The sequence below is a fragment of the Vespula vulgaris genome, chromosome 3, assembly GCF_905475345.1.
Source record: "Vespula vulgaris chromosome 3, iyVesVulg1.1, whole genome shotgun sequence".
NCBI classification, from domain to species: Eukaryota; Metazoa; Arthropoda; class Insecta; order Hymenoptera; family Vespidae; genus Vespula; species Vespula vulgaris.
In genome coordinates this window covers 5,263,672-5,288,973 of record NC_066588.1, presented here as the reverse complement: position 1 = coordinate 5,288,973, position 25,302 = coordinate 5,263,672, and the positions used below count along the sequence as shown (strand labels likewise).

General features: G+C 34.8%; 3 protein-coding genes across 14 annotated transcripts; 2 read left to right on the top strand and 1 right to left on the bottom strand.

The window, feature by feature from the left end:
- The first annotated feature begins 25 nt into the window (after positions 1-25).
- LOC127062505 (tyrosine-protein kinase Abl) lies at positions 26-10,604 on the top strand. 3 transcript variants are annotated; one of them, XM_050990857.1, is made up of 14 exons: positions 26-650; positions 1,269-1,422; positions 1,766-1,875; positions 1,968-2,266; positions 2,325-2,466; positions 2,958-3,088; positions 3,169-3,431; positions 3,561-3,732; positions 3,803-4,058; positions 4,137-4,271; positions 4,356-4,491; positions 4,569-4,675; positions 5,711-5,922; positions 6,140-10,604. In XM_050990857.1, exons 1-14 carry the CDS (start codon positions 524-526, stop codon positions 8,324-8,326), a joined length of 4,431 nt encoding a protein of 1,476 aa, XP_050846814.1. In that variant the 5' UTR covers positions 26-523; the 3' UTR covers positions 8,327-10,604. The 3 variants fall into 3 exon arrangements, with proteins under 3 accessions (XP_050846814.1, XP_050846813.1, XP_050846815.1); XM_050990856.1 differs by having other exon boundaries at positions 4,569-4,696; XM_050990858.1 differs by lacking the exons at positions 26-650; positions 1,269-1,422; positions 1,766-1,875; positions 2,325-2,466 and having other exon boundaries at positions 2,137-2,266; positions 4,569-4,696.
- LOC127062513 (NTF2-related export protein) lies at positions 10,291-12,457 on the bottom strand. 4 transcript variants are annotated; one of them, XM_050990885.1, is made up of 5 exons: positions 12,314-12,456; positions 11,603-11,632; positions 11,420-11,506; positions 11,190-11,349; positions 10,291-10,820 (listed from the first exon to the last, which is right to left on the bottom strand). In XM_050990885.1, exons 1-5 carry the CDS (start codon positions 12,419-12,421, stop codon positions 10,660-10,662), a joined length of 546 nt encoding a protein of 181 aa, XP_050846842.1. In that variant the 5' UTR covers positions 12,422-12,456; the 3' UTR covers positions 10,291-10,659. The 4 variants fall into 4 exon arrangements, with proteins under 4 accessions (XP_050846842.1, XP_050846843.1, XP_050846844.1 ...); XM_050990886.1 differs by having other exon boundaries at positions 11,190-11,334; XM_050990887.1 differs by lacking the exon at positions 11,603-11,632 and having other exon boundaries at positions 12,314-12,457.
- Positions 12,458-12,783: 326 nt separating this feature from the next.
- LOC127062504 (PHD finger protein rhinoceros) lies at positions 12,784-25,281 on the top strand. 7 transcript variants are annotated; one of them, XM_050990853.1, is made up of 11 exons: positions 12,802-12,919; positions 13,267-13,501; positions 14,253-14,302; positions 14,382-14,899; positions 15,006-15,162; positions 15,404-15,556; positions 15,692-15,979; positions 16,067-16,240; positions 16,326-16,495; positions 16,657-16,780; positions 16,872-25,281. In XM_050990853.1, the coding sequence occupies exons 4-11, from the start codon at positions 14,439-14,441 to the stop codon at positions 24,351-24,353; spliced, it is 9,009 nt and encodes a 3,002-aa protein (XP_050846810.1). In that variant the 5' UTR covers positions 12,802-12,919; positions 13,267-13,501; positions 14,253-14,302; positions 14,382-14,438; the 3' UTR covers positions 24,354-25,281. The 7 variants fall into 7 exon arrangements, with proteins under 7 accessions (XP_050846812.1, XP_050846810.1, XP_050846811.1 ...); XM_050990849.1 differs by having other exon boundaries at positions 12,902-13,018; XM_050990848.1 differs by lacking the exon at positions 12,802-12,919 and adding an exon at positions 12,930-13,122.
- The last annotated feature ends 21 nt before the right edge of the window (positions 25,282-25,302 follow it).

Genomic DNA, 25,302 nt, shown 5'->3' with positions numbered 1-25,302 from the left:
AGTGTTAGTACTACTGGATTCACTTCCATGAACATAAAGAGTTTTTCAAAGCCGATTAGAAAAGCTATTTATCGTTGTATCGTACATAAAGAAAAATCATTATTTATCATCGGCATGTAAATATCAATTTGAAATTATTAAAAATAGAGATATACGAAGGGAAACAATTCAAATCACGACCAATCGAAAAAGTCAAATTCGATATTTCGACGCATCAATGAACATGTAATTCGTGCACGCATGTAAACCAACCCCCGATGTGCTGCCCCACAGCAATGCGCCGACAAACTAAATAATCGACGTCAAAGCTGTCAAATATGGCGAGAGTAGCGAGCGTAATTGACATATAAAAATGTGAATATAAGGGCCATCACAGTGATTTGTGATTTAAAATAAACCCGCGTTTTGTTTTATAAAACGTATAATGTAAGTTTGAATAGTGTGTCAAAAGTGAGTGCGTGAGGAACTTGGCCTCGGCGTATTTGTAGCCGAGGGAATATAAGGGCATGGTAATTGAGGAACTATGGGTGCTCAACAAACTAAAGACAGAATAATTCCAGCCGGGTCTACCGTGCGACAAACGCGAAAGCAACCCAGAAATTTGAAAGAGTCTCGTATTATAGGATCTAACATATTTACTGAACACAGTGGTAATGTGTATCAATTGTTATGTATATTCTTTTGCATTCCAAATTCTCACCCTCTCTCTTAAAGTCTTCTTTTTTAATATCTATCAATTATCTGTTGAACTATCGTTATTATTATTTTTATTAAATATTATATGTCTCAAAATATGATATATTTCTTATATAATTTGTAATGGTTAAATTTTCAACATATTATATTTTTCTTTATCATATCTTTTTTAAAACTTAGCGTTAACTGTTAAAATATATAGAATTATCTATAATGATACATCTAATGAATAATTATGATAACATGTAATATGTATCATTGTACATGATTATAAATATGATTGTGAACTATCTTGTATAATAAATTGACTTATTATATAAATTTTTTTTTTATTTTTAATAGAACAATTTTTTTAACTTATTTGAATTATCAATAAATGAAATTATTTTTTCCTATTATGTAACTTGTTTGTAGAGTTTATAAAAAATTTACAGACACAATTCTATATAGATACTGTTATGCAATGGTCATCCTCAATAAAGATTGGATTAGTTTGTGAATGAAAAAGATACTGTTATATCATCATTCTTGTCCCTATCTTTATTCTCATTATTTCTCTTTTTTTTTTACAGAGGCTTTATTACAAAGTAGACCCCTACCTCACATTCCAGCATTGCCAGAGGGGGATCCTCCTAGTAGTTCTAATGTTCAACCAATTTCACAACAAGCAAATATTCAACAACATACTAGTGTATCTACCAGTGGACTCCTTGAAGCTGCTAACAGGTTAAATATATAAATTTGCTTATTAACTGTGTATATGTATATGTATAGATGCATATATATATATATGTTTTCTCTTTTTTTTTTTCTTTTATATTTTATGATCAATTTACGTTTTATGATTGAAAAATCAAATTTGTTGGATACATTTCTTTACAAAGTTTCATCTTTGCAAATTTAACAAGTATATGATAATATCCAGAAAATTATATTTTGAAGTATTTAATAATTTAGAAGTATCTCTAATCATCAGTTGTAAAACAAATGGATATATTGTTTAAAGCAATATTTTGCAATAAGAATAAATTATATTTGAATAAGAATATTTACAATGATGTTTGAATAGGTGGACTAGCAAGGAGAATCTTTTAACACAAGAAGAAGATGATCCACAATTATTTGTTGCATTATATGATTTTCAAGCAGGAGGAGAAAATCAGCTTAGTTTGAAGAAAGGTATATATTAAAGGAAAGATTATCTGTAATGCTGATAGTTTCATATTTTTTGGATTGATAATAATATGATTTTTTATCATTTTTATAAACAGGCGAACAAGTACGTATTCTCAGTTATAATAAAAGTGGAGAGTGGTGTGAAGCACATTCAAGTGCTGGTCAAGTAGGGTGGGTTCCATCGAACTATGTAACTCCCGTTAATTCCTTGGAAAAGCATTCTTGGTATCATGGAAGAATATCTAGAAATGCTGCAGAATATCTTTTAAGTTCTGGCATAAATGGTAGTTTTCTTGTTCGTGAATCAGAGAGCAGTCCAGGTCAACGTAGCATTTCTTTAAGATATGAAGGACGAGTGTATCATTACAGAATCAATGAAGATAGCGAAGGAAAGGTTAGTTTGTTGCTTAACAAATACAAATTCATGTAACTCTCATATTCCATCATTTCAGATGTTTGTCACAACAGAAAGTAAATTTAATACGTTAGCTGAACTGGTTCACCATCATTCAATGCTTGCTGATGGTCTTATTACGCAACTGCTTTATCCTGCACCAAAGCATAACAAGCCTACTGTGTTTCCACTTAGTCCAGGTGGCGTATACGTTTTTGTCAATATCTTATCTTTTGTTTCGTTTTTTTTTCCTTTTTTCTTTTTTTATTCAGGCACATTTTTCCAGAAATTCAATACCTGAATAAAAGAAAAATTAATGTTATTTATTTTATTCATTTCTTCAGTTTTTCTTTTAATCTTTTTAATTTCGTTTTAATATACTATAAATTTAATAAAACTTGATATGCATGACTTTAAAACATAAAGTGTACTTGTATTATTAACAGGTTATTGGGAGAATAAAATAATTATGCATTTTCAGCTTAATTCATCTAAAGTGTATCATTCTAAAAAATAAAAAAAAAGTAAATAAAAAGTAAACAATAAAAGTTTCTGATAATATTATAATTTATATATTAACACACTAAATTTTTTAATATATAAATCTCTCTTAATATTAAAGAATCTTTTATGCAAATATTATATAGTACATTAGACTGTATAAAATCATATAAACTGTAACATGTTCCAGAGCCAGATGAATGGGAAATTAATCGGACTGATATAGTAATGAGGCATAAATTAGGTGGGGGACAGTATGGTGATGTATATGAAGCAGTTTGGAAGAGGTATAATATGACAGTTGCTGTGAAGACATTAAAGGTATTTATAATAATATTCTGATATCGTTCATATATATTTATAATTATGTTTACAAAAATATTTTTAATCTTTAATTGCAGGAAGATACTATGGCACTTAAAGATTTTCTGGAAGAAGCTGCAATAATGAAAGAAATGAAACATAGAAATTTGGTACAATTATTAGGAGTTTGTACACGTGAACCACCATTTTACATTATCACAGAATTTATGAGTAAAGGAAATTTGTTAGATTATTTGCGTAACGAAAGCAAACATCAAATCAATGCTGTTGTTCTCATGCACATGGCAACTCAAATAGCAAGTGGTATGAGTTATTTAGAAAGCAGAAATTTTATTCACAGGTATTTACATTATAATATATAATTGTATTATTGATCATGTCTATACTCTATATATATTTTAAATATTTTTCACAAAAATTACTTATATTTTGTGTTGTAATTATATTAAAGTAAACTTGATTACAACAGAGATTTAGCGGCACGTAATTGTTTGGTTGGAGAAAATCATTTAGTAAAAGTCGCAGATTTTGGTTTAGCACGATTAATGAGAGATGACACATATACAGCTCATGCTGGTGCTAAATTTCCTATAAAATGGACCGCCCCGGAAGGTTTAGCTTATAATAAATTTTCTACAAAGGTAATAATACTGATTTAACTGTAACAATTGATGGTAGAACTTTCATATAATAGGTTGAATTTTTGTGTAGTCTGATGTGTGGGCATTTGGAATCTTATTGTGGGAAATTGCGACTTACGGCATGTCTCCGTACCCTGGTGTGGATTTGACAGATGTTTATCACATGTTGGAAAAGGGTTATAGGATGGAATGTCCACCTGGTTGTCCACCTAAGGTGTACGAGTTAATGAGACAATGTTGGCAATGGTCAGCAATAGAACGACCAACTTTCAAAGAAATTCATCATTCATTAGAAAATATGTTTCAAGAATCTAGTATTACAGAAGGTAATAAATTTGTTAGATTTTTTAGATGTATATAATCATTTACATATACTAACAAATAAGTATATATATATATTTTAGAAGTTGAAAAACAACTGCAAGGTGGAGGAGAAATTCCATTGCTTGCATATAAAAAATCACAAACTGGTAGTACTGGAAACATCCATGGACTTGTACTTGTATCTGAACAAATGTCTTCCTCTGGTATAGCACAAGGTGATGCAATTTATTAAAAATTTTACGTTTATATGTGGTATCAAATTTATATCTGTAATATCACAATAATTTTCTTGCACTTAGATGGTGCTAGTTCTGTAACTAAATTAAGTACTTTTGTGGGTGGATTATCGAGTAAAAGTAACAGTAATATCGTACAAATGAGACGTTCAACAAATAAAAAAGGGAAACAAGCACCTGCACCTCCAAAACGAACGAGGTAGATTTTTATTTATGTTATAAGTTAATAATTTGAAAAGGATTTGATTCATATTACTACTGCATTTTTTTCCACAGTCTATTATCATCGTGCAGTTCATTTCGCGATTCGGCATACCAGGAACAAGATCAACAAAATACCGATGCTGCCACCATAGCACTTGATGATGCCACAGATCTAAATGGTATTGATAAGATTTTTGAAGGTATTTCATTATATTAATTAAGTGTAATGATGTATGCACGTCCAGCTTGAATTCTATTAATTCGAATTTCAGTTATGTTGATTTTGTTATACGTTATCTACAGTGGCTCATAGCTTCAGGAATGTGGGTCATTCTCCATGAGCCAATATTTTCTGAATGTGCATAGTAAAATGCAGAATACTTGAAAGTTCTAAAAGTAATTGTTGGATATTATATCAGTGCACATTTGTATCTTAGTGAATCTTAAGCAATTTATACGTAGTTGCAGTTTACTATTATTTTTTTCTTCTTTCTTTATGAGTGCTTTTATGATAAATTGGTGATAATATCTTTATATATAATATTTCTTTTTAATATTAATCCAAATATATATCATGTTTATGCATGATTTAAAAAAAAAAGTAATAGAAATATATTTATATTTTTATTTTATATCTCATATATATATATATTTTTTTTTTTAAAGATTTAAGTAATTTCCATTTTAAAGGTATTACTTGTAATCATATCTCGTAGAATTAACAAAAATTTTATACTTTAATAAAAAATATCGTATTTTTATATAAATTTTGAATGTGTTCAAGCAGTGTTATGTGAGTTTACTGATGTTTCTAAACACATTCACGCACGCACGTGCATTATAAGATACCTATGAAGAAACACTTCAACATAACTACTTCTGGCCTGCACGATTTTTTCGACAGTATTTTTTCAACAGTCATTTTTAGTACATACGAAAAAACATACATATTACGAAAGTGAAATAACACTTATTTATAATAAGTCTTCTATATAATTGACTACCCTTTATGATCACGTTTAAGGAGAATGACCCTGAGTTATATGAAAGAAATATACAGTAAAACAATATAGCATTGATATTTTCTACCCAAAAATTCTTTTTCATCTATGATAGAGCTATATGTTCTATTCCTGTATGAAGTTATGCTTACTACAGGAATATTTAATCATAGATTATGTACAGTATACTTTGTTTATTAAATGACAACTCAGGTATCACACGAGATCTTGTGACAATGGCTACACAGTCAATTACTACAGGAGGTTGCGAAGTGGACGACGATGGAGATGGGTCTCAGGGGACAGCAGAACCCAATTTTGTTCCTCAACCATCAACTTCGCCAGAACCTGTTTCCAACATACCATGCAATCAGAAACAAATTAAAACACGACCTTATCCATCTAAGGAAGTACTGCCTCAGAAGGTACAATGAACATGCATTGTGGCCAGGCTTAAAATGTATAGTAGTCATTCGTGTAACAATATTGTAACTCCAAAGTATTACAAATTATGTGACGATCAATATTTATTGAGATATCTTTAACTTGTTAAATTTTGTCTAATGGTAAATGCATTTAGCACTGCTTGAATGGATTTCAACGTTTTTAAACATATGAAGCTTATAATCAAATTTCTTTCAGTTGGTACATGTAGGTGCACTAGAGGTGCAAAATGTTAAGAGGGCAATTAACCGTTATGGTACCCTACCTAAGGGTGCAAGAATTGGCGCCTACCTAGAAAGTCTTCGGCAGAGCGGAATGCCTTCTAATCAAGAGAACATTGCGACTACATCGGCAATATCTACAGTTGTGGAACAACATGATGTTACAAGTAGTACGGATACGCCGCAACATCGTTCACTTTCTCCTCGTCAGAACAATTTACGTAATCAACCTCAAATGACGCGCAGTAATTCTTCCAGTGGTGTAGTAAATACTTACCAACCACCAAATTCACCACGCAGTCGGACAGTAGGGATTAGAAAAAATAATACAGAAAATATTGGATTAAGAACTTTCCGAGGTCCAAATAATACTGGTTTTAGAACAGCCAGTCCATCAAGATCCGTTCAACCAACGCTTGCTGATCTTGAATTTCCTCCACCTCCTATAGACTTGCCACCACCGCCAGATGAAATTTTTAATCCTGCAGATCAGTGCGATTTGCCTCCGCCTGTAACGGCCTCTCCAAATAGTGATATTTCTCATATTAAAACAACCAATTCACCAGTAAGTGTCAGAAAATTAAAAGCAGAATGGAAGATAAAGGATGAAGTAAATGACGATCAAGATGATAAGAACAACGACGTTAGAAATGTAGAACCTTCTGTGAAAGAAGCTAGTTCTAGATTTGGTGTAAACTTACGGCGCAGAGAAACTACTAGCGAAGTACATTGTGCCGTAAATAAATGTTTGGATGATAAGAAAACAATTCTTAAAACGAAAGAGGTATCTAGTAACGTAAGACTAGAATCAACGGAATTAATATCATCTCCGGAAGAAGCACCACCACCGCCTCCGCCTCCACCTCCACCTCCTGCTGCTGTTGGTATCACAGATACGTTTGAATCTAAACCAGGGATGAAGGAGATGTTAGAGTTAAAATTGGTTAATGAAATAAAACAAAGTGCTGATATGAAACACGGAGGATCTGTAAAAAAAAGTGGAATTGCAGGTAATGTACCTTCGTTACCTCTTGATCCTGCATCTCAGTTATTATCAGAGTTATGTGCCAGCTTTAGTATGGATACAAACAAACATTCAGTACAAAATGAGTATGCCATTTCTAATCTGAAGAGCAATGATAGTTTTTCCATTGCACAGGATCATCATTTAAGTCTTGATAAGCACAGTACACACAAAGAGATTGATGCATCTTCACCTATAACAGAGAGTGTAATAAGCACTGGTAATATAGGTTTCAAATTGAAGAAGGTAGATAAGAGGAATAATCCACAAAAGGAAGAAACTGGAGATAATCAAATAATTGATTTTAAGGCTAGATTACGAAAGGTAGATAATGCAGAAAAAGATAAAGTTGTGGAAGATAAAACAAAACGGTTTGATGATATTGGAAGTAGTATCACAGATTCTTCAGAATTGGGTACAGATGATCAAGTTGATGACAAACGTAGAAGTACTGGAAGTATAAGTAGCCTAAAAAAATTATGGGAAAATAAAGAAGCTTCTTGCGATAATCAGCCGCTCAGTCCTAAATTAAGTGTTCGAGGTGTAAACAAGCCAGACATAGTTGATGCAGGTGAAGACTCACCAGAAGATCATAGTGGAGCATCAACACGTAGTTCTACTAGTAAAGGAGACACAAGAGTATGGCCTCCAACATCATCCACAGATATAGAAAAACCTGTTGTGCCAGCTAAGCCACTAAAACCATTAGTTTCTTCAACTAAACATTTTGGTTCCTCAATATATGCTACACCAAATTGCAATAAATCTACTTCACAGACAGATGAAGATGCAAATAAACAAACTGCCGAATCAAAAGGTGCAGTAAAACATAGTGTAATCGAAATTTCGAATGTTATTGAAAATAGTATTTTGAATCTTAGAGGTAGTCCAACTATAATTATGGCTAGTTGGCTTCAACTATCTGATAAAGTTGGTTTGCTCCATGGTATGTGCATAAGTCTTACAGATACTGCAATAGCACCACATGCGAGGTTTCAGTTCCGTGATTTACTCACTAGACTTGAGCTACAAGCACGACAACTAAGAGCAGCTGGAACAAGAAATATTGCAGAGAATACAAGACTATTAAGTGAGGTTCAAAATACAATAAAAGATGTAATAAATACAGTGCAGAGATAAAGTATATATTGGTGGTGGAAAATCAAAAATAACATTTTACACTCTCTTACATTTCTGTTGAAATTTTGAATTAATTTCTGTCACCAGTTTGAATATATATAATAAATATACGTAAATATATATATATATACATATATATGTATATATATACATATATATATGCATACATATGTGTGTATATATACACACACACATATATATATATGCGCATACATATATACATATACATGACATAGCATATCTTATTTTAATCAATGCATCAAAATATTTTTAATCAACAAATTTCAAATAAAAATATTTCCTTGTATTGACTCATTAAAAAAATGAGATATCCTTATGTACAACGTATACGTATATGTGTATATATATATGAATCATAAATCATACATGCATACATATATACATAAGTATAGATATATATCTAAGTCACTAGTAAGGTCTAAGAACAATGTTTTAATCATAATAATTATGCTTAAAATAATATCAAGTAATGAATGTGAATGAAAGTAAGGGTTGTTGAGTTATGGTTGTATGTTTATGCTATTACAAACATTTTGTGCGGTTGAAGCATAATAAGAAAGTATACTACAAATATTTCTTTAATATGTTTTTCTGAAGAGAATGATTTGCAAGATTCATAATTTTACGTTTGCACATATTTACACCTAAATAATATCGATTTTGGTGTCAAAAGTATTGAATATTATTATCTATGATCATGTGTAGGTTTTGCAATATAAGCCTTGATAAAAGATATTCATTTTGCATGATTACATTTTTATATAAAGAGACGTATGATCTAAAATATGATAGTATATGTGATGATCATAGTAACAATATGAATAGTTTATCACAGTTTTAATAATAACTGAAGTACCAGTGGTGCATATAAATGTAATGTGAATGATTGCCATTACAAAATGTAGACACTTTCTTAAGCTGCTTATGTATCGTAAATCATTTCATTTACATGTAATTTTATACACATCATTGCTTAGTACATTTATGCGAAGTTGTAGGTCACATTATAAATACAAACTATAATGTTAAGATATCTTACATGTACTGTGGGACAATATAACAATTTTGTATTTGTATAGCATAAGTTGAATAACAACTGTACTAAGTATCGTATGCCTACATAAATTATCCAGAATGAGAAAATTGAATGTAATTAATCAAATTCTTAAGTGTCGTGTGCTTTGTTTAATCATGGATATATGGAAATGTTCTTCCAAAGGCACAGCAGTAAAGGAATATGTTTGGAAATTTTCATAAAAATATCGGCGCATTGACTCTTTACTCTTGCACATATTTTTTATACAAATTTCTATCGGACCAGTAGGTTCACATTCAGAATAATTTTTCTCCAAAATGTGTAATAGACTCATAATTTTTAATTTTTAATCATTGTATTAATACAATTGGAACTTATAAAAAGCAAATTTCTCACTTTATTGTAAAGTTCAAAATTTTTTAATATATTTAATTTATAAATTATAATATATATAATCTTAAATACTCAAAAGTTATAACAATAATTATCAATATAAATATAATCAATTTAATTGATTACTCTGCCAATATTGTTACTTATTCTGTTGTTAAATCTACAATATTTTTTATTTATTTTATGGGAATTTTTGAACTTATACTTTATTAAATCTGTGCTTGAAACTAAGTAGAATGCAATACAAACAGAAGTAATAGTGACCAATGAAATGTGTCTTATGACACTGCCTATTAGTACATTCAATATATTAACATTAATAGCATACAATGTAATTTTGGATGAATTACTCATTTTCTTTAAATCATTTGTACCTGTGATAAGCTAAACCATTATTTTATTATTTGTATTAATTGAGAAACTGAATTCAAGAAAAAAGATAATTACACAAATGAATTTTAGCTGATGGATATTCATTTAGAAATTATTATTATTAAAAGTGACACGAAAGTCCTTGTTTTATATAATATGTATTATAGTAGTTTTATGTCTATTTATACTTGTATTTATTTTTTATTTTTTGATGTAAAATTACATTTCTAAAGACCAATGTACTGATTCACTAATACAAAATTTTAATATTGCTTTATACATTCATATAAGATCGAAAATGAAAATAAAAATAATTATGGAACTAAAATGCTTTTTAAATCAATAACAAGCATCATAGAATAATAAAGCACAATGTCATATTTTATAAAATTTCTTATGTATAATGCGAACACTTTCTTAATGTTATTATACAATATATACAACTTATAAAAGACAGATACGTTTTGATTAAGATCATCTAACTAATCTTTATATCAACCAGCATTTTTCGCTATGTTTCTAATGCTCTGAAACAATCACTTACAATTTTCCATTTATCACCCACTGCAGTGATCAAAAAAGTTTGATTAAAAGGCTTTGAACTTTTCTCTTCAAATTTAACTTGTCCCCCAACTTTAACAAGGAATGTTAACTGATTAGTTATTCCTGGACCTATTAGCAATAAAAAAAAATCAATATAGCAATAAGAAATGTCAAAAAATATCATATCTAAATGATTAATTTCTACATTAAACCGAGAAGTATTTAAAATTAATTCTTTTTTTAAATCCATGTAATTAAAATTATATTGCTTATATTTAGTTACTTAATAAGTTAAAATCTGTTGAAAAGTTTTATTATATATAAACAAAGTAAATATTATTCTACAATCCTACAAGGCTTTACTTTCTTTTTTTTTTTATAAAGTCAATAATACAATTTGAAATAAAGCTTTATTATACAACATGTCATTTTATTATAATAACATTAGACAAATAAACAATTTTTTATCTATTTGATAATATTTTTAAATGGAGTTACCTGTGATAGGCTGTGCATCTAAAGTAATAATAGAATGTTCAGAGGGTGGTAAATCTGTCCAAAATTTTTGTATGTTGTCTTTAGTTTCAACTCCATTTCCATTCCATATTAAAGTAGCTGTATCCAAGTACAATCTTGAAATTAACTGAAATATGTAATTCTAACATATAACCTAATCAACATATCACGCGTGTATATGTAAATGAAATAAGTACACAAAATACACTCACATATCTTCGTTTGTCCAAACTTTCATAATATAATTTTGTAAATTCTTCAGCAGTTCTACATGCTTGATCAATTTTACTCTTCAAATCCTAAAAAATATTATTAATTTAATAACATTCGTACAAAGAATCACGCTACTTAACACAATAGATATATAACATAAACTAAACATAATAATCACACACCTGCTCCATTTTAACTTGTTTTTTTTTATGCTGAAATCAAGAAACATTTAAATTTTTATAATAAAGCGTATTTATAATGTATTAACGTTGTAATACAGCAACCAACAGCACCTAACACGCGTGGATCAGTTAGTACTTGCAATATTTAAACATAACCAAAACAATTGAATATACGATGAAAACTGTACATGATTTCTTGAAAACCCGCCCAATCAATTTTAATGCATGTTCTTGAACTTGTGAGTCACGAAGTACAAAAATTGAACATAAAGGTTCATGTTTATGAATTCATAGAACTAATAATATATACAAATTTAACATGACGAACGTAGCAATGAACGACATAATAATGAATCAAAATTATTTCAAAAAATTATTTTTACGAATACATGTAGGATGTTTATTTATAAGCATAATTATTAAAAAAAAGCTGAACGTAAGAAATTTTATTGCCTACTTCATTGAAATAATGAAAATGTCCCATAACTAATTTAAATATTAGTAACAAAGAATAGTTTTGTAAAATACGAAATCAAAGTTTTTTAATATTCCCTATATTACAGGATGATTAAAAATAGACGAAAGGAAAAGAATTGAGGAGCAGAGAGGAGAGAGAGAGAGATAATAGTATTAAAAAGAATTAGCAAAGTAAAAAGAAAGAAACGATAAAAATTTGCAGATTCCAAGAGGGGGCGTGTAAGCCACATGTACCTGTTGACCTCCAATCTTACTGTAATCCATAATCCGTGAAGGCAAATCGCGAGATCTCGCTGGGTCGGTCACGTGACATCGAACTTCCACAGTTATTTTTTCAGGCATGATGGCGCCAAATGCCAGTATTCACTTTTATGTAAATATATTATCGATTCGGTGTATTTCGCGATTAAATACGATCGGTCACGGTTGTACGAATAATTTTTGAAAATAGCCAGAAGACGTAGGATCGTTGCAAAGTGAGTACGAACTGGCTATATGTTACTGGAATCGCTAATGAGGACATGTTGGTTAGGCTGCTGTGACAGAGGTGTACGCACTTATCTCTGTCAGCTCTGTGGCGATTTAAGAATTTGCTCGCCTACGATTGGCATCCTCACGGTGGTTTTTCAGCTTTTCCGAAATCACGTGCAACTGTGCGCGCGGAAATATATTCAGCTAATAGATCAATAATAAGGTATTTAATGGTTTTCGGAGTGTGTGTAGAAACTTGTGTGGACTGCGCCCGAAGGTGCTGCCATCTGTATTGTCAATGTTGTTGGGTAGCTGGAGCAGCAGCAGCAGCAGCAGGAGCAGCAGCAGCAGCAGCAGCGTAATGGAGCCGTGAGCATTTTCTCCGTGCGAATACGCCGTTTCTCATAATTTCGCGCGTATCATGCTATCTAATGCTGTCCTCGGCTCGCTCGATCGAGAATACGTACAGTGAGTGAAACCGCTTTGCGATAGGATTTACTTGAAATTTCCGGGATAGCTCCGTGTCAATGTTTACATGATATTTAGGATGGGAACAACCTTTTATGATTTTCGTACGTTTTGTGATTTTATCAAGACTTTCTTTAAAATCGAGCTTGTCCGAGGTTGCAATCTGTTGATTAGTGACTGCCGAATGTGTATGTTACACTATTATTGCCATGGAACTTGGTTTTTTATAACCTCTTCTTTTTCTACAGCTGAGACAGGAGTGTGGAATTGTGCTCAGCCAGTGGCTAGGATTGTGTAGTGGAAAACGTCCCTGTCTCAAAACAAGCACCACAACAATGCAGAATTTCAATTAATGGTGATTTTTCCACCGTGTAAAGTATGCATCTAAAACTTGAATGGTGGGGTTCAAAAGGAGACGTCACTTAACCGGACTGGCTGTGCGCGATTGCAATTTCATTCCAGTCTCGGCACACTGTTTTGTTGGTAACCACTATCTTTGATATTCAAAGTGTATGAGTGTGTGTATATATAAAATTTATTATGCTTGCTACATCAGTGCTTGCTACTATTATAAGTGAATGTCGTGCACAGTTTACTTCTTTTTCTGTTTATATACAAAAGTGCTTTCTTGTTAAGCGTTTTCTTATTTCATATTCAAAACAAAAGTCACTAAAAAACCTTATGTCGATTATAAATGTTTTTATTTTAGATATTCGTATGATATATTTGCATGTAATTATATGTTAAAATTATATATAAATAATGTATTGCTTCTTTAGTAAAATGCAAAGCATGCATTTGTATTAAAAAAAGAATATTAAACTATATTTAATCATTTTTGACATTCTTTGAGCATGTTAAGTAAAACTATTTGAAATTATTATATGCATAATGTTAATGATATATCAAAATTGTACGTAGAGCTCTATTAGAAGATATTGAATCTATAATGTGTAATATTTAAGATATGTTAAATATTACAAGACATTTGATTTGATAAAAACTTGAAAATATCTTAGTTTAGTTTTAATTTATTTTTCTTCCTCTTTTTATTTTTGGTTGATATGACACTAATTGAAATTCTCAAAAATAATCTTTCATCTAAAGAAGCAGTTATGAATGAAAACTATCTCTTAAAATTGTTTTAATTTTTTTTTATTTTATTGTCACTTTGTATGTTTGTATTAATGGTAGATAATAATTAATATAATTTTTTTACCTATATTTGTTGCAGTTCGATTAAAAGTCTACTTTCAAGATAATGAATATATGGATAACTATGTAGTAAGTATCCAATGGTGATTACTTATAATATATATTTAAAATATATATAAAAAATATAACTATTTTTATTTTTTTTCAGGGTGTGCATAGCCCACCTGCATGTGCCACGTACCACTAGCTTATTTGGTGTAGTAGAATGGCACAACGAGGGAAGAGAGTCAACAGAAACGACAATGATTTGGCGTCTTGTCCAGGCGCGATTAAAAGGCGTAAATGCAGATTGGGACCCGCTGCCACAGGTTCATCGGCCCTGCCAGCAGCAACGGGGCCTTCAGAAGAGGAGGAAACGATGGCGTCGTCCAGTCAAGGGGGGGCATCCTGGACCCCCCGACCTGTCAGTGACATTAAAATTTCAAGTATATACAATCGATCAGCTGCTGAGGCCCCAGCAGAACTGTTTCGTAAAGATCTGATCAGTGCTATGAAATTACCGGATAGTGAACCATTAAGTCCAAACGAGTACTGGGTTATTACTGATCAGTGGAAACAGGAATGGGAAAGAGGTGTTCAAGTACCTGTCAATCCAGATTCCCTTCCTGAGCCAATGGTTACTGTTACACAAACATCTCCTTTGAAATTACATGGTGAATTCAAATTGTAAGTATTAACCAACATTCCAAATAACATGTTTTTTATTTCAAAATATATTTGGTAGATAATGCAAAGCTTTGCTTTTTTTTTAACATCAGTTTTTAATTTCTAGACCTAAAAAATTTATAAGAATATCCCGAGATGATTATTTCAATTCTGAAGATCATCATTTAAGTACTACACCTGCACGAGCAGAAAAAGCTTGTGCTTATGATCTGGATGATACAGATATTGCTTGGTTAGATGTTTTGAATGGTGAAAGAGCGCAGGTAAGGAAATAAAATATGATGTATCTCCATGTCTGTATTAGAATAATGTTAATGTTTGATTTTACATTAATATCAATATAGACCACTCCAAGTTTTATAATACATAGTTCTTTTAAATTAATACATTTCTACTGAAATTCGATGTACATTTATAATTGCAATTGCGATTTAATATATTGAATTCATTTTCAATAAAGTGTAGAGGTCAAGACAAATTTTTACTATTTTTACATAATTTTAGGCTGGTCAGTTACCTATCACCGAATCAGAATTAGAACGTGTAATAGAAGAGTTAGAAGTTCGGTGTTGGGAAAGAATACAAACTATCGTAAAAAATGAAGAAGGTCTTGGAATTGAATATGATGAGAATGTTATTTGTGACGTTTGTAGATCCGTAAGTGTTTTATATTTTAATCGTCTTTATCATATTCTTAAAAAAAGCATGTCTAAATTAAGAATTGTAATTGCATAATAAACAATATAAACAATCTTATAAAATAAATTAATAAAGTGTCATTTAACTTATTAGCCTGACTCTGAAGAAGGAAATGAAATGGTGTTCTGTGATTGTTGCAATATATGCGTGCATCAAGCATGTTATGGTATTACTTCAATACCAGATGGTTCATGGTTATGCAGAACTTGTTCCTTAAGTCAGCGACCAGACTGTGTTCTGTGTCCAAACAAAGGAGGTGCAATGAAATGTACACGTAGTGGACAAAAATGGGCTCATGTTTCGTGTGCACTTTGGATACCAGAAGTCAGCATTGGTTGCGTAGAAAGAATGGAACCAATTACAAAAATATCCAGTATTCCGGTAATAATTATATATTGGATTAAAATTTTTCAAATTTAGTATTTTTATATCCCAAATGCTTAATATTTATGTAATAAATAATTACAGCAAAGTCGTTGGGCTCTTATTTGTGTATTGTGTCGTGAACGTGTGGGTGCATGTATACAATGCAGCATAAAAACATGTAAAACAGCGTATCATGTTACTTGTGCTTTTAAATATGGTCTTGAAATGAAAGCAATTATTGAAGATGAAATGGCTGATGATGGTGTCAAATTAAGGGTAAATATATTGATAAATGATCACAAAAGTAAAGAAAAGAAATTACATGTTTTTCGTGTTAATTGATTAATTGTCTTTTTCGCAGTCTTATTGTCAGAAACATAGTAGAACAAATACGAAAGATAAAGTTGGCGTTGGAGGAAATATTGGAAATAACAGTGGTAATGGTGGTTCAGATTCTGAAGATGGTGAATCCAGAAGACGCAAACGCAAAGATATGACTTCGGAAGAAAAGAACCAAGCTCGTGCGGCAAAGTATGTAACGCCAACAATGTAGAATTATATACTTTATTGTATATCAACCGATATTACAATAGTCCCCGTAAACTTTTGTTAAAATTATTTAATAGACTTTTTGTATGCACATCATTTATATATTACTATATGTTACAATAATATTTCTTTTGTCATCTTAGGTTACAAGAAATAGAAGCTGAATTTGATAAACACGTATGTCTAAAAGATATCGTATCGCAACAATTGGATGTAGATACAGACGCCATTATATACATTTATAATTATTGGAAGCTAAAACGAAGGGTAAGTTATTGATATCATCGAAAATATGAGATTGCTACACTTTTAAAATTGCACCAACATTTATTTTTATGTTTTGTGTATTATTTTTTAGGCTGGTCACAATAAACCGTTATTGGCACCACGTTGCGGTGAACTCTCAAGTGCTGGAGCACGTGCTCAAGGCCAAGCAGCAGATTTGGAAAAAATGCGTACGTTCGTGCAGCTCCGACAAGATTTAGAACGAGTCAGAAATCTGTGCTACATGGTTGGTAGACGCGAGAAACTGTGCCGTTCTTTCTTGAGGTTACGTGAACAAACATTTCATAAGCAATCGTTGATATTGTCTGGACCTCCGCTACCACCAGCTGTAGCTGCATCTGTATTGGCAGCTAATCATGGACCATCAATATATGATCGTTTATATTCCCATCCTGATTCAGAGGAGTACACGCGTGATATCGACACATTAGTCGCAAGAATTGCAGGAATTAGATCGCCTACTCCAGTGTCCAGTAACGAAAAGAAAGTACAGCCAGATTTTAATGGTGCATCCAACAAGAAGATGTACTTCAATGGTTCAGTCAGGAAGAAAAGTTTATATGGTAGTGACTTATCTTCTATGAGCAGTAGTGAACCAGATGTAATAAAAAGTACTGTGAAGGCGTCAAATAAATGTTCAAATAAGTCGAAAAATTTCAAACTCGAGAGCGATTCGAGCACAGAGGAAGAAGTAAACTCTCCAAAGTCTAAAACAGCTAGACGCAAAGCCAAGAAATCTGGTGTTCAGGATAGAACTCGTTCGTTGCTTCAAGAAAGTAGTGAAAGTGATAAATTGGATACTGTGAATAATAGATCTCGTACGTTACAACATATGGAAAAAGAACTTGGTAGTGCATCAGGAAGTGAGAGTGATGAATTGTTGCCTTTAAACACTAATACAGCAACGCGTCTGGGACCTTCTGTAGCTTCTGCAATATACTCAGATACAGATTCAGATTCGCAAGAACATGCTTCTCATTCTGCTGTACTTATAACTAAAGCTGCAGTTAAGGAATTTTCGGCAGCAGACATATCGAAAAATTCTCAGAAGAGCTTTACGTGCAAGGACACAAAACAGGATTACGTGGACGATTCGACTAAAAACAAAGAGAATGTAAAGAGTGCAAAGAAAAAAGAATATATTCCTTCGGCCCTTATAGTACCTCAAAGACAAGCTGCGAAAAAGGCTTCCGAAATCATGCAAAGATCGCAAGCTAAGAGGGACAATCTAACGACGGAATCTGTAGAATTTGTTAAATCGCCCGGCGAAGAGACTAAACCTACGAAACAGACGAAAGAGAAACCATCTGGTAAGAAACAAAAGGATAATAAAACGACTAAAGATCAAACAAAGAGTAACGACGTATATGATTTCGATAAAGAGTTTGGCGATGGTATGGAAATTCTTGCTTACGTACCGCAAAGACAAGCTGCGAAAAAAGCTGCTGAACATATAAAGAGCGGTATGGGTACGAAGATTGTTCAATCTGAAGCGGAAATATTAGACGTTAAGCCAAAGAAAGACTCACCGGATAGCGGGAAAAAGAAAGAAAACAAGAAGGAAGAATCACCTAAGAAAGAAGAGGCAATTAGGAAGGAAACGAAGGAAGAGCCATCTAAAAAACCGAAAAAATTACCAGAGTGCAAATATTTATCTTCTGTATTATCGAGTAATAGCGAAAGTAGCAGCAGCAGTAGTTGTAGCAGTTCTTCTGAAAGTAGCAGTGATACGGACGAAAGTAAAAGTCCTACGCAACAAATTCGAAGTTCTGTTAAGGATCAAGCGTCTTCGTCTAATACATCTTCTGAAAGTGATACAGGCAATCAATCCAAGAATAAGGCTGTAGTGAAGCGACAATTCGTTAAATCAGTAGACGAGTCTATGGAATCTGAAAAGAAAAAGACTATAGGACGGAAACTCAAGAAGCTGCCCGATAAGAAGCTTAAAACTTCCGACGGGCGGCATGGACCAGAGTTTCAGCCGCCGTCTACTGAAAGAGAAGAATCAAGCGGAACCTCAATCTCTAAGGAACAACATCAGCAACAACAACAACAACAACAGCAGCAACCAGATGAATCACAACAACAAACAACTAATAAAAAAGCAGATCAAAGAGAGTCATCAAAGAAATCCGGAATATTGCAACCACAACCATCAACTGACCAAAATCTGTTTAGTGGGTCTCGAAATAATGATGGGTCACGAAATCTTTCTGGGTCCAAATCTGTCAAGAAATCCAATCAAATCGTTAAGCAATCAGAACCACCACCTTTCAAGAGTAAAGAAGACAATAGTACAGGATCTAGGACAAAATCAGATACTCGTAAACGAAAATCTACTGAGATTCCGGCAAAGGATGACAAAAACGTTAAAGAGGCGTCTTCCCTCAAGAAAGGTGAGAAGAGATTGACCGAAAAACCAACTAAAGAGATTGAAAAAGATATTAACAAAGATATTTCTAAAACGGTTACGTTAGATTCTATAAAGTGCGTTGAAAGTACCTTAAAGGCGGACGATAAGAAAATCAAAAAACCTAGTAATAAAAATGCGGTGAATACGTTAGAGGAAGAAATGAAGCAGCGTCGTGCCGAAAGAGACAGTCCGAAGAAATCGCTGAAAGGATTGGATAAACTTCTCGAGAAACGCGAACATATGGACAAATTATCAAAGAATAAAAATACAGAGGTTAAGATAGAAAAGACAATATGTAACGAACAAAGTAATACGAAAGGATCCGTTCAAGAGAAAATTCCCTTAAACGACACGATAAAGAGCGAGGATCATAAAAATCACATAAGCGAGGATAAAATGATCATGGATAAGCCAAAATCAGAGGAAATCTCAATTAAAAACGATATTACCGAGATAACGCACGAAAAGTTTGCGGATAGAAAAAGTAAAAGCGAGGATAAGATGGAAAGTATGCCTACCACGGATTCTTGCGAAACTCGGTTAGCCATCGAAGAGACGTCGACAAAGGAAGGAAGGGATGATGTCTTTTCGAAGCCAACCCTTGATAAAATCGCTTCTGAAAATGTGGAGAAAGAAGTTAACAAAAGAAAAAAATCTAGCAATCGTTCAATATTTTCACCGCAACATGGTAGCAAAGATCCTAGCGTGTCAGAACTATTTGATTTCGATCAAGACATATTAACGGATGACATGGTAAACGACGATGGTTTTAATATTCCTCGTGATGCCGAAGAAAGATCAGCACCGCTAACATTCTCGTTCAATAACGAGCTATGGTTTAAGGAAGATTCAAAGGAGGACAGTGCTCGAGAGACATTACATTTAGTGGAAAAACTACGTATGGAGCTGTCGAAAAAATCGAATTCTAGTCAGTTCGAGCTAGAACCTGTCACCGTGGAAGACGACATAAAGAAGGAGGAGACGCAAGTCGAAAAGGCTGTGGATCAAATTCCTGAGGAGAACGAGGTGAAGATCTTAGAGACGGAGTCTGTACCTGCGCAAGAGATGAAGGATACTGAGGAGCTTGCTCGAACGTCCGATGATATTGCTTGCAAAAATCACACGACCGAGGAGAAACGAAAATTATGTTATACGAACAACAGCGAACATTATGTGTCGTACAATAACGAGGATCTTGAAACTTCAAAAGTAACCGTAGTTGAGCGTGCTAAATTGGACAGAGCCGAAGCGGACGAACGATGGGTGCCGCCGAGTATAGAGAACTTTAATCCTGCGGATGTGCATCTAAACACATTAATGGATAATCAAAATCACCGTTATGGCAATCATCAATTCACAAACGATATCTCGAACGTATTACCGGAAAATAATCCCGATACGTTGGTACATTCTCAGCTGAACATGAACATGCAAGAACAATATCTTTTGCAACAGACTCATTCCATGGTCCGTGCTGCTCAACATTTGGAACCACATGCGGAAAATCGAGCACAATCTATGGCAGTAATGGACCAACAAGTGACAGGAATACCCACGCAAATGGTCGACGAAATAACGCCGATGGAAATGGTGAACAGACATCTCATAGGTCTCCCAAATTCAGAGGACGATCAAGGAAGCGAGATGGATCGAGTATTGGAGAAGGAAGAGATGTCGTCGGATATGAGACAGGATTATGTACAAAACGGTTCCCCGTACAACGAGATGAACGCTTCGCGGCAAGATACTCGTTGGGCCGAGAGCCAAGTATTACCATCGCGAAGATCGACGTCTTCGTCGATCACGTCAGCCTCGTCCGGTGAGGATCATACTGCGATTCCTCCTTACAAGAATATACCACCTATGCCATTCCCAGCGTGTTCGGCGATGGACGCTGCGGCGTATCATGCTTATTCCGAAGCAAACTCTTATGCCGGTCCTGTTTCCCTCTTTCCACCTCAGCCGTGCAGCGCTCCGTTGCCGTACCCGTCACCAGGTACGGCTATGTTTCCACCGCCTTTCGGTGCACCTTTTCCTACTCCACAATCCTTGTTATCGCATGTACCGAAACCATTGGAAGAGTCGCTGAACATGCAGGCATCGCCATGTACCGCCGCCTTCACCTCATCTTCTCACAACATGGCCTTGACTGCAGCAATGGTATCACCTACTAAAGTACCAACACCACCACCTCAATCGGCACAGCCGTCGCTCGAGACGGAACACGAGCCACCTCAGTTACAACAGGACGCGAACGTATCTGTGATGCCACCAATAATGCCATCTTTCCTCGATAGCACGACAACAACGGTAACAGCAGCGGCTGTAGTAACGACCGCAACGACGATAACGACGACTTCGACGTCTATGCCAACGGTCATGTCGACGACGATGTCACCTACGTCACTGGCGACGGTGACCACAACATCGACGACGTTAACGTCAACGGTACAAGTGAGCGAAGCCGCCGCTGCCGCTGTTGCAGCTGTGACTGCCGCTGTTGCAGCTGTCGAAAATGCTCAGGAAGTTCAGGTCGACTGCAAAACGGTAACGGTACCGCAACAATCCGGCAAGAAATCGCCATCCAAACCGACGAGAACCTCTGCCAGAGTGACCTCCCTTCAAGGAAAATCTCCTGGGAAATCACCGAGGCATGGAGAGACTATCAAGAATACTTCCGTTAGTAGTGGAGCTCCACGGGCTCGTGGCCGTGGAACGAAGGGTGGACAACAACAACAGTCGAGCTATAGAAATCGTGGTCGTGGTCGAGGTAGAGGTAGAGGTAGAAACAATCAGGCCTCTAACATGGGCATACTTTCGACCTTCCCCACGAATGCTATGCACAACGACGACTCGATTCAAAATAAGCTTGTAGGCACAGTATACGATTTTGATTCCGATGAAGATTCGACGAACGAGACCAACATCGCGGATTTGCGGACAATGCGCGAAAGGAAAAAATCTACGGACATCGGAGGTGAAAAGAGAGGTGAAGGATCACTGCTGATGGCCAACGACGGAGTACACCAATCTCGTCTCTCTAGTCCGAGTACGTTACATAAGAAATACGCCGACGATAAGAGACTATCGTCACCAGCGATGCACGATGCTAACGTGGCAAGTGGAGTCGTTGCTGGTGCCGGTGGCAGCGGTGCCGTCAGCGTTTCTGCCGTAGTTGGCAACGCGACAGCAGCTGCGGCCATTGCCGAATCCGAATCGAATGCTGGTCAAGTGTTTGCCGATACTGTCTTGCCCTTGCTTCCAGGTCCGGTCGACATGCGAACTTATAACTCGAACGTCGATGCTCCTAGTTCATCCTTGAGCCATTCTCAATCCTACGCGAATCATCTTCTCAGCTCGTTCGCCGCTGGTGTCTCCACGGACTCGGCATTACCCGATATCGAGGAAGACATCGAGAAGGAGCTCCAATCCGCTCTGATTGCTGGTAGCAAACAACAAGCCGATCCCTCCTCGAAGGCTAACTTCAACAATCCAAGCATAGATGCTGTAATGGCATCTTCGTCGAACTTTAACGAAGCCAACAAAGTTTCCCTCTCGGACTCTCGTAATCAGTTGAAAGTTAAGATCAAAGGTCCATTCCTCGACGCTAATTACGTGCCGGCATCGTCGGTACCACCATTGGCACAACAGGCGCCAGTAATCATAACACCTGCTGCTACCAGTGCGTCAGTTGCCTCTGGAACGTCGAATCTTCGAAGGATGCGTAAGAAGGAACTACTGAGGCAATACTGTTCGCAGGATATGAATATGGATGGCGATCCAGCTTGTGGTAATGCGACCTCGGCACCTATCATTCTACCTCCTGTCAATCGTACAGTTATAACGATACCGAAAGCCGTCGCGTCGATGACGAGTATACCAACCAGAGAAGATTACAAAGCGGTTGTGGACGCGAACATGGAAAAGAAACGGAGAAAAGAGAGGGGAAGCTTCCTCGACGTGACAGACGAGGAGGGTGTCTCCGATCGAAGACGTAGCGGAGGTAGCGGAGGTGGAATGATCTTTGGTGGCAACGTTGATCGTGGTAGAAGAGGTAGACAAGCAAAACCATCCGTGACAACTATAACAACGTCGAGCGGTACGGCGTCGGGAGCAGCAGCCGCGGCTGCTGCAGCCGTAGCTGCTGCTGCAACGGCTACGACAGGTGCTACAGCTACGGGAGTTGTCGCACCCACGGCTGCAACGGTCGTAGCGACGGCTACTGCTACGGCGGCGACGGCTACAACCGTCACGACGAACAACACTGGTCCACCGAAATTGAAGATCAAAATAGGAAACAGTATAATCGGCCAAGAAATGGGCAACGTGCAACAAGACGATAGGACTAGAATAAGGCCTCCTAAAAAACGATTGAGCAGTATTCCTAGTACACCAAGTATAGAGGAGCTTCGTAGAGAGAGCATGAAGTTCCGTCGTATGATAATGGCTGGCTTTGACAACGACGACGAGAAAACGAAAGTAAAGAGTAAGAAGGATAAGAACGGTAAGAGAAAGAGACGGCAGTCGAGTAAGAAGGAAGCTCGTGTTCAAATCTTAGAGGGTGGAGCAGCAACGCCGAAATTAATAATACGATTAGGTAAGAGCAGTAGCAATTCGTCGGCGAACGAACTTCGTGAACCTAGCAACGACGTCTCGAGCTTCCTCACTGCGGGCATTGACGTAGCCGAACAAGCACGTACGGAATCGAAGAATGCAGACTACGATGCTCGAATTGGACCACCACCTGTGGAACCTTCCAAGGAAGAACTCGCTTATCCTATGGACAGTGTCATCGATGATAAACAACCGACGGATTCTAATACGAGTGCCACCGCCCTTAGGAACGTGCGTTCCGCTAAAGTTACACCTATAAGATTAAAATTGACTCGTTGCCAGGAAGGTTATGAACTTAAGGATCCAGTGGCAAGTAGTAGTAGTAGTGCGAGTGACGATAGTGCGCTGGTGAACTCGCTCTCGTTACCCTCCTCCGAGGAGTTGCCGTGTAGCGATACTAGGAGCGGGAAACTCTCGGATAAACAATCTTCCAAAGAGGACGATATTCCTTTGCTGTCCCAAAGCGCGACACACAATTCGTCGGGATGTCCGCCTGCGCCGCTCCCACAAGGATGCCAAGTTAGGTGATAATTAATGATAATTGTATAAATACGAACTAATGAATGATTACGTTATAGGAAAAATATATGTATATATTATATATATATTTAAATGTATATATATAATATTCATATATGTATATTATTCGATGTTAAGACAGAGACTCATTAGAAAAGCTGTAAGTGTGTAATATAAATTATTAATGTATGTAAATGATCTGAGGGTGAAGTGAAATGTCACAAAGTGCCCAAATTCACCGTAATTAATTAACATGTGCATTTCAAACGTGAGCTGACTGCACTTCGCTAAGGTTTCTATCGTTAAATGCGCTTCCCTTTTTGGTTCGATAACACGCGAGAAACTAAGTTTTAACGTGTATATGTGTAATTAACAATAACGATCGGTTACGTACTATAATTATAGATTGGATGATCTAAAAGAAAAATCGAATGTAATATATTGTCTTTAAATGTTTAATTCATCAAAGCTTTCCTTCGATCGCTATTATTATTATTATTATTATTATTATTATTATTATTATTATTACTATTTTATTATAATTATAATTATAATTATGATTATTATTATAATTATTACTATTACTATTATTATTATTACTATTATTATTATTATTATTATTATTATTATTATTATTATTATTATTATTATTATTATTATTATTATTATTACCATCGCGATGTTACGACCGCTCGTGCAATAGATTATATTATATTTGCGTGGAAGAACTATTGGCGATACATACATATATCGAAGAAGAAAAGAAGGAAAAAAAGAAAATTTCTGCACATTGGATGTTTCTATTAACGATCGATACCTTAGCGAATGCCGGAACGTAAAAAAATTTGCCCTGTACAAAGATACTTCTCAAATCACTACTTAAAAGAAGTGATTTTTAAAAATTAGCTATAAATTTTAATAAAACATTACGAATATATTTCCGAAGACTATTAATTAA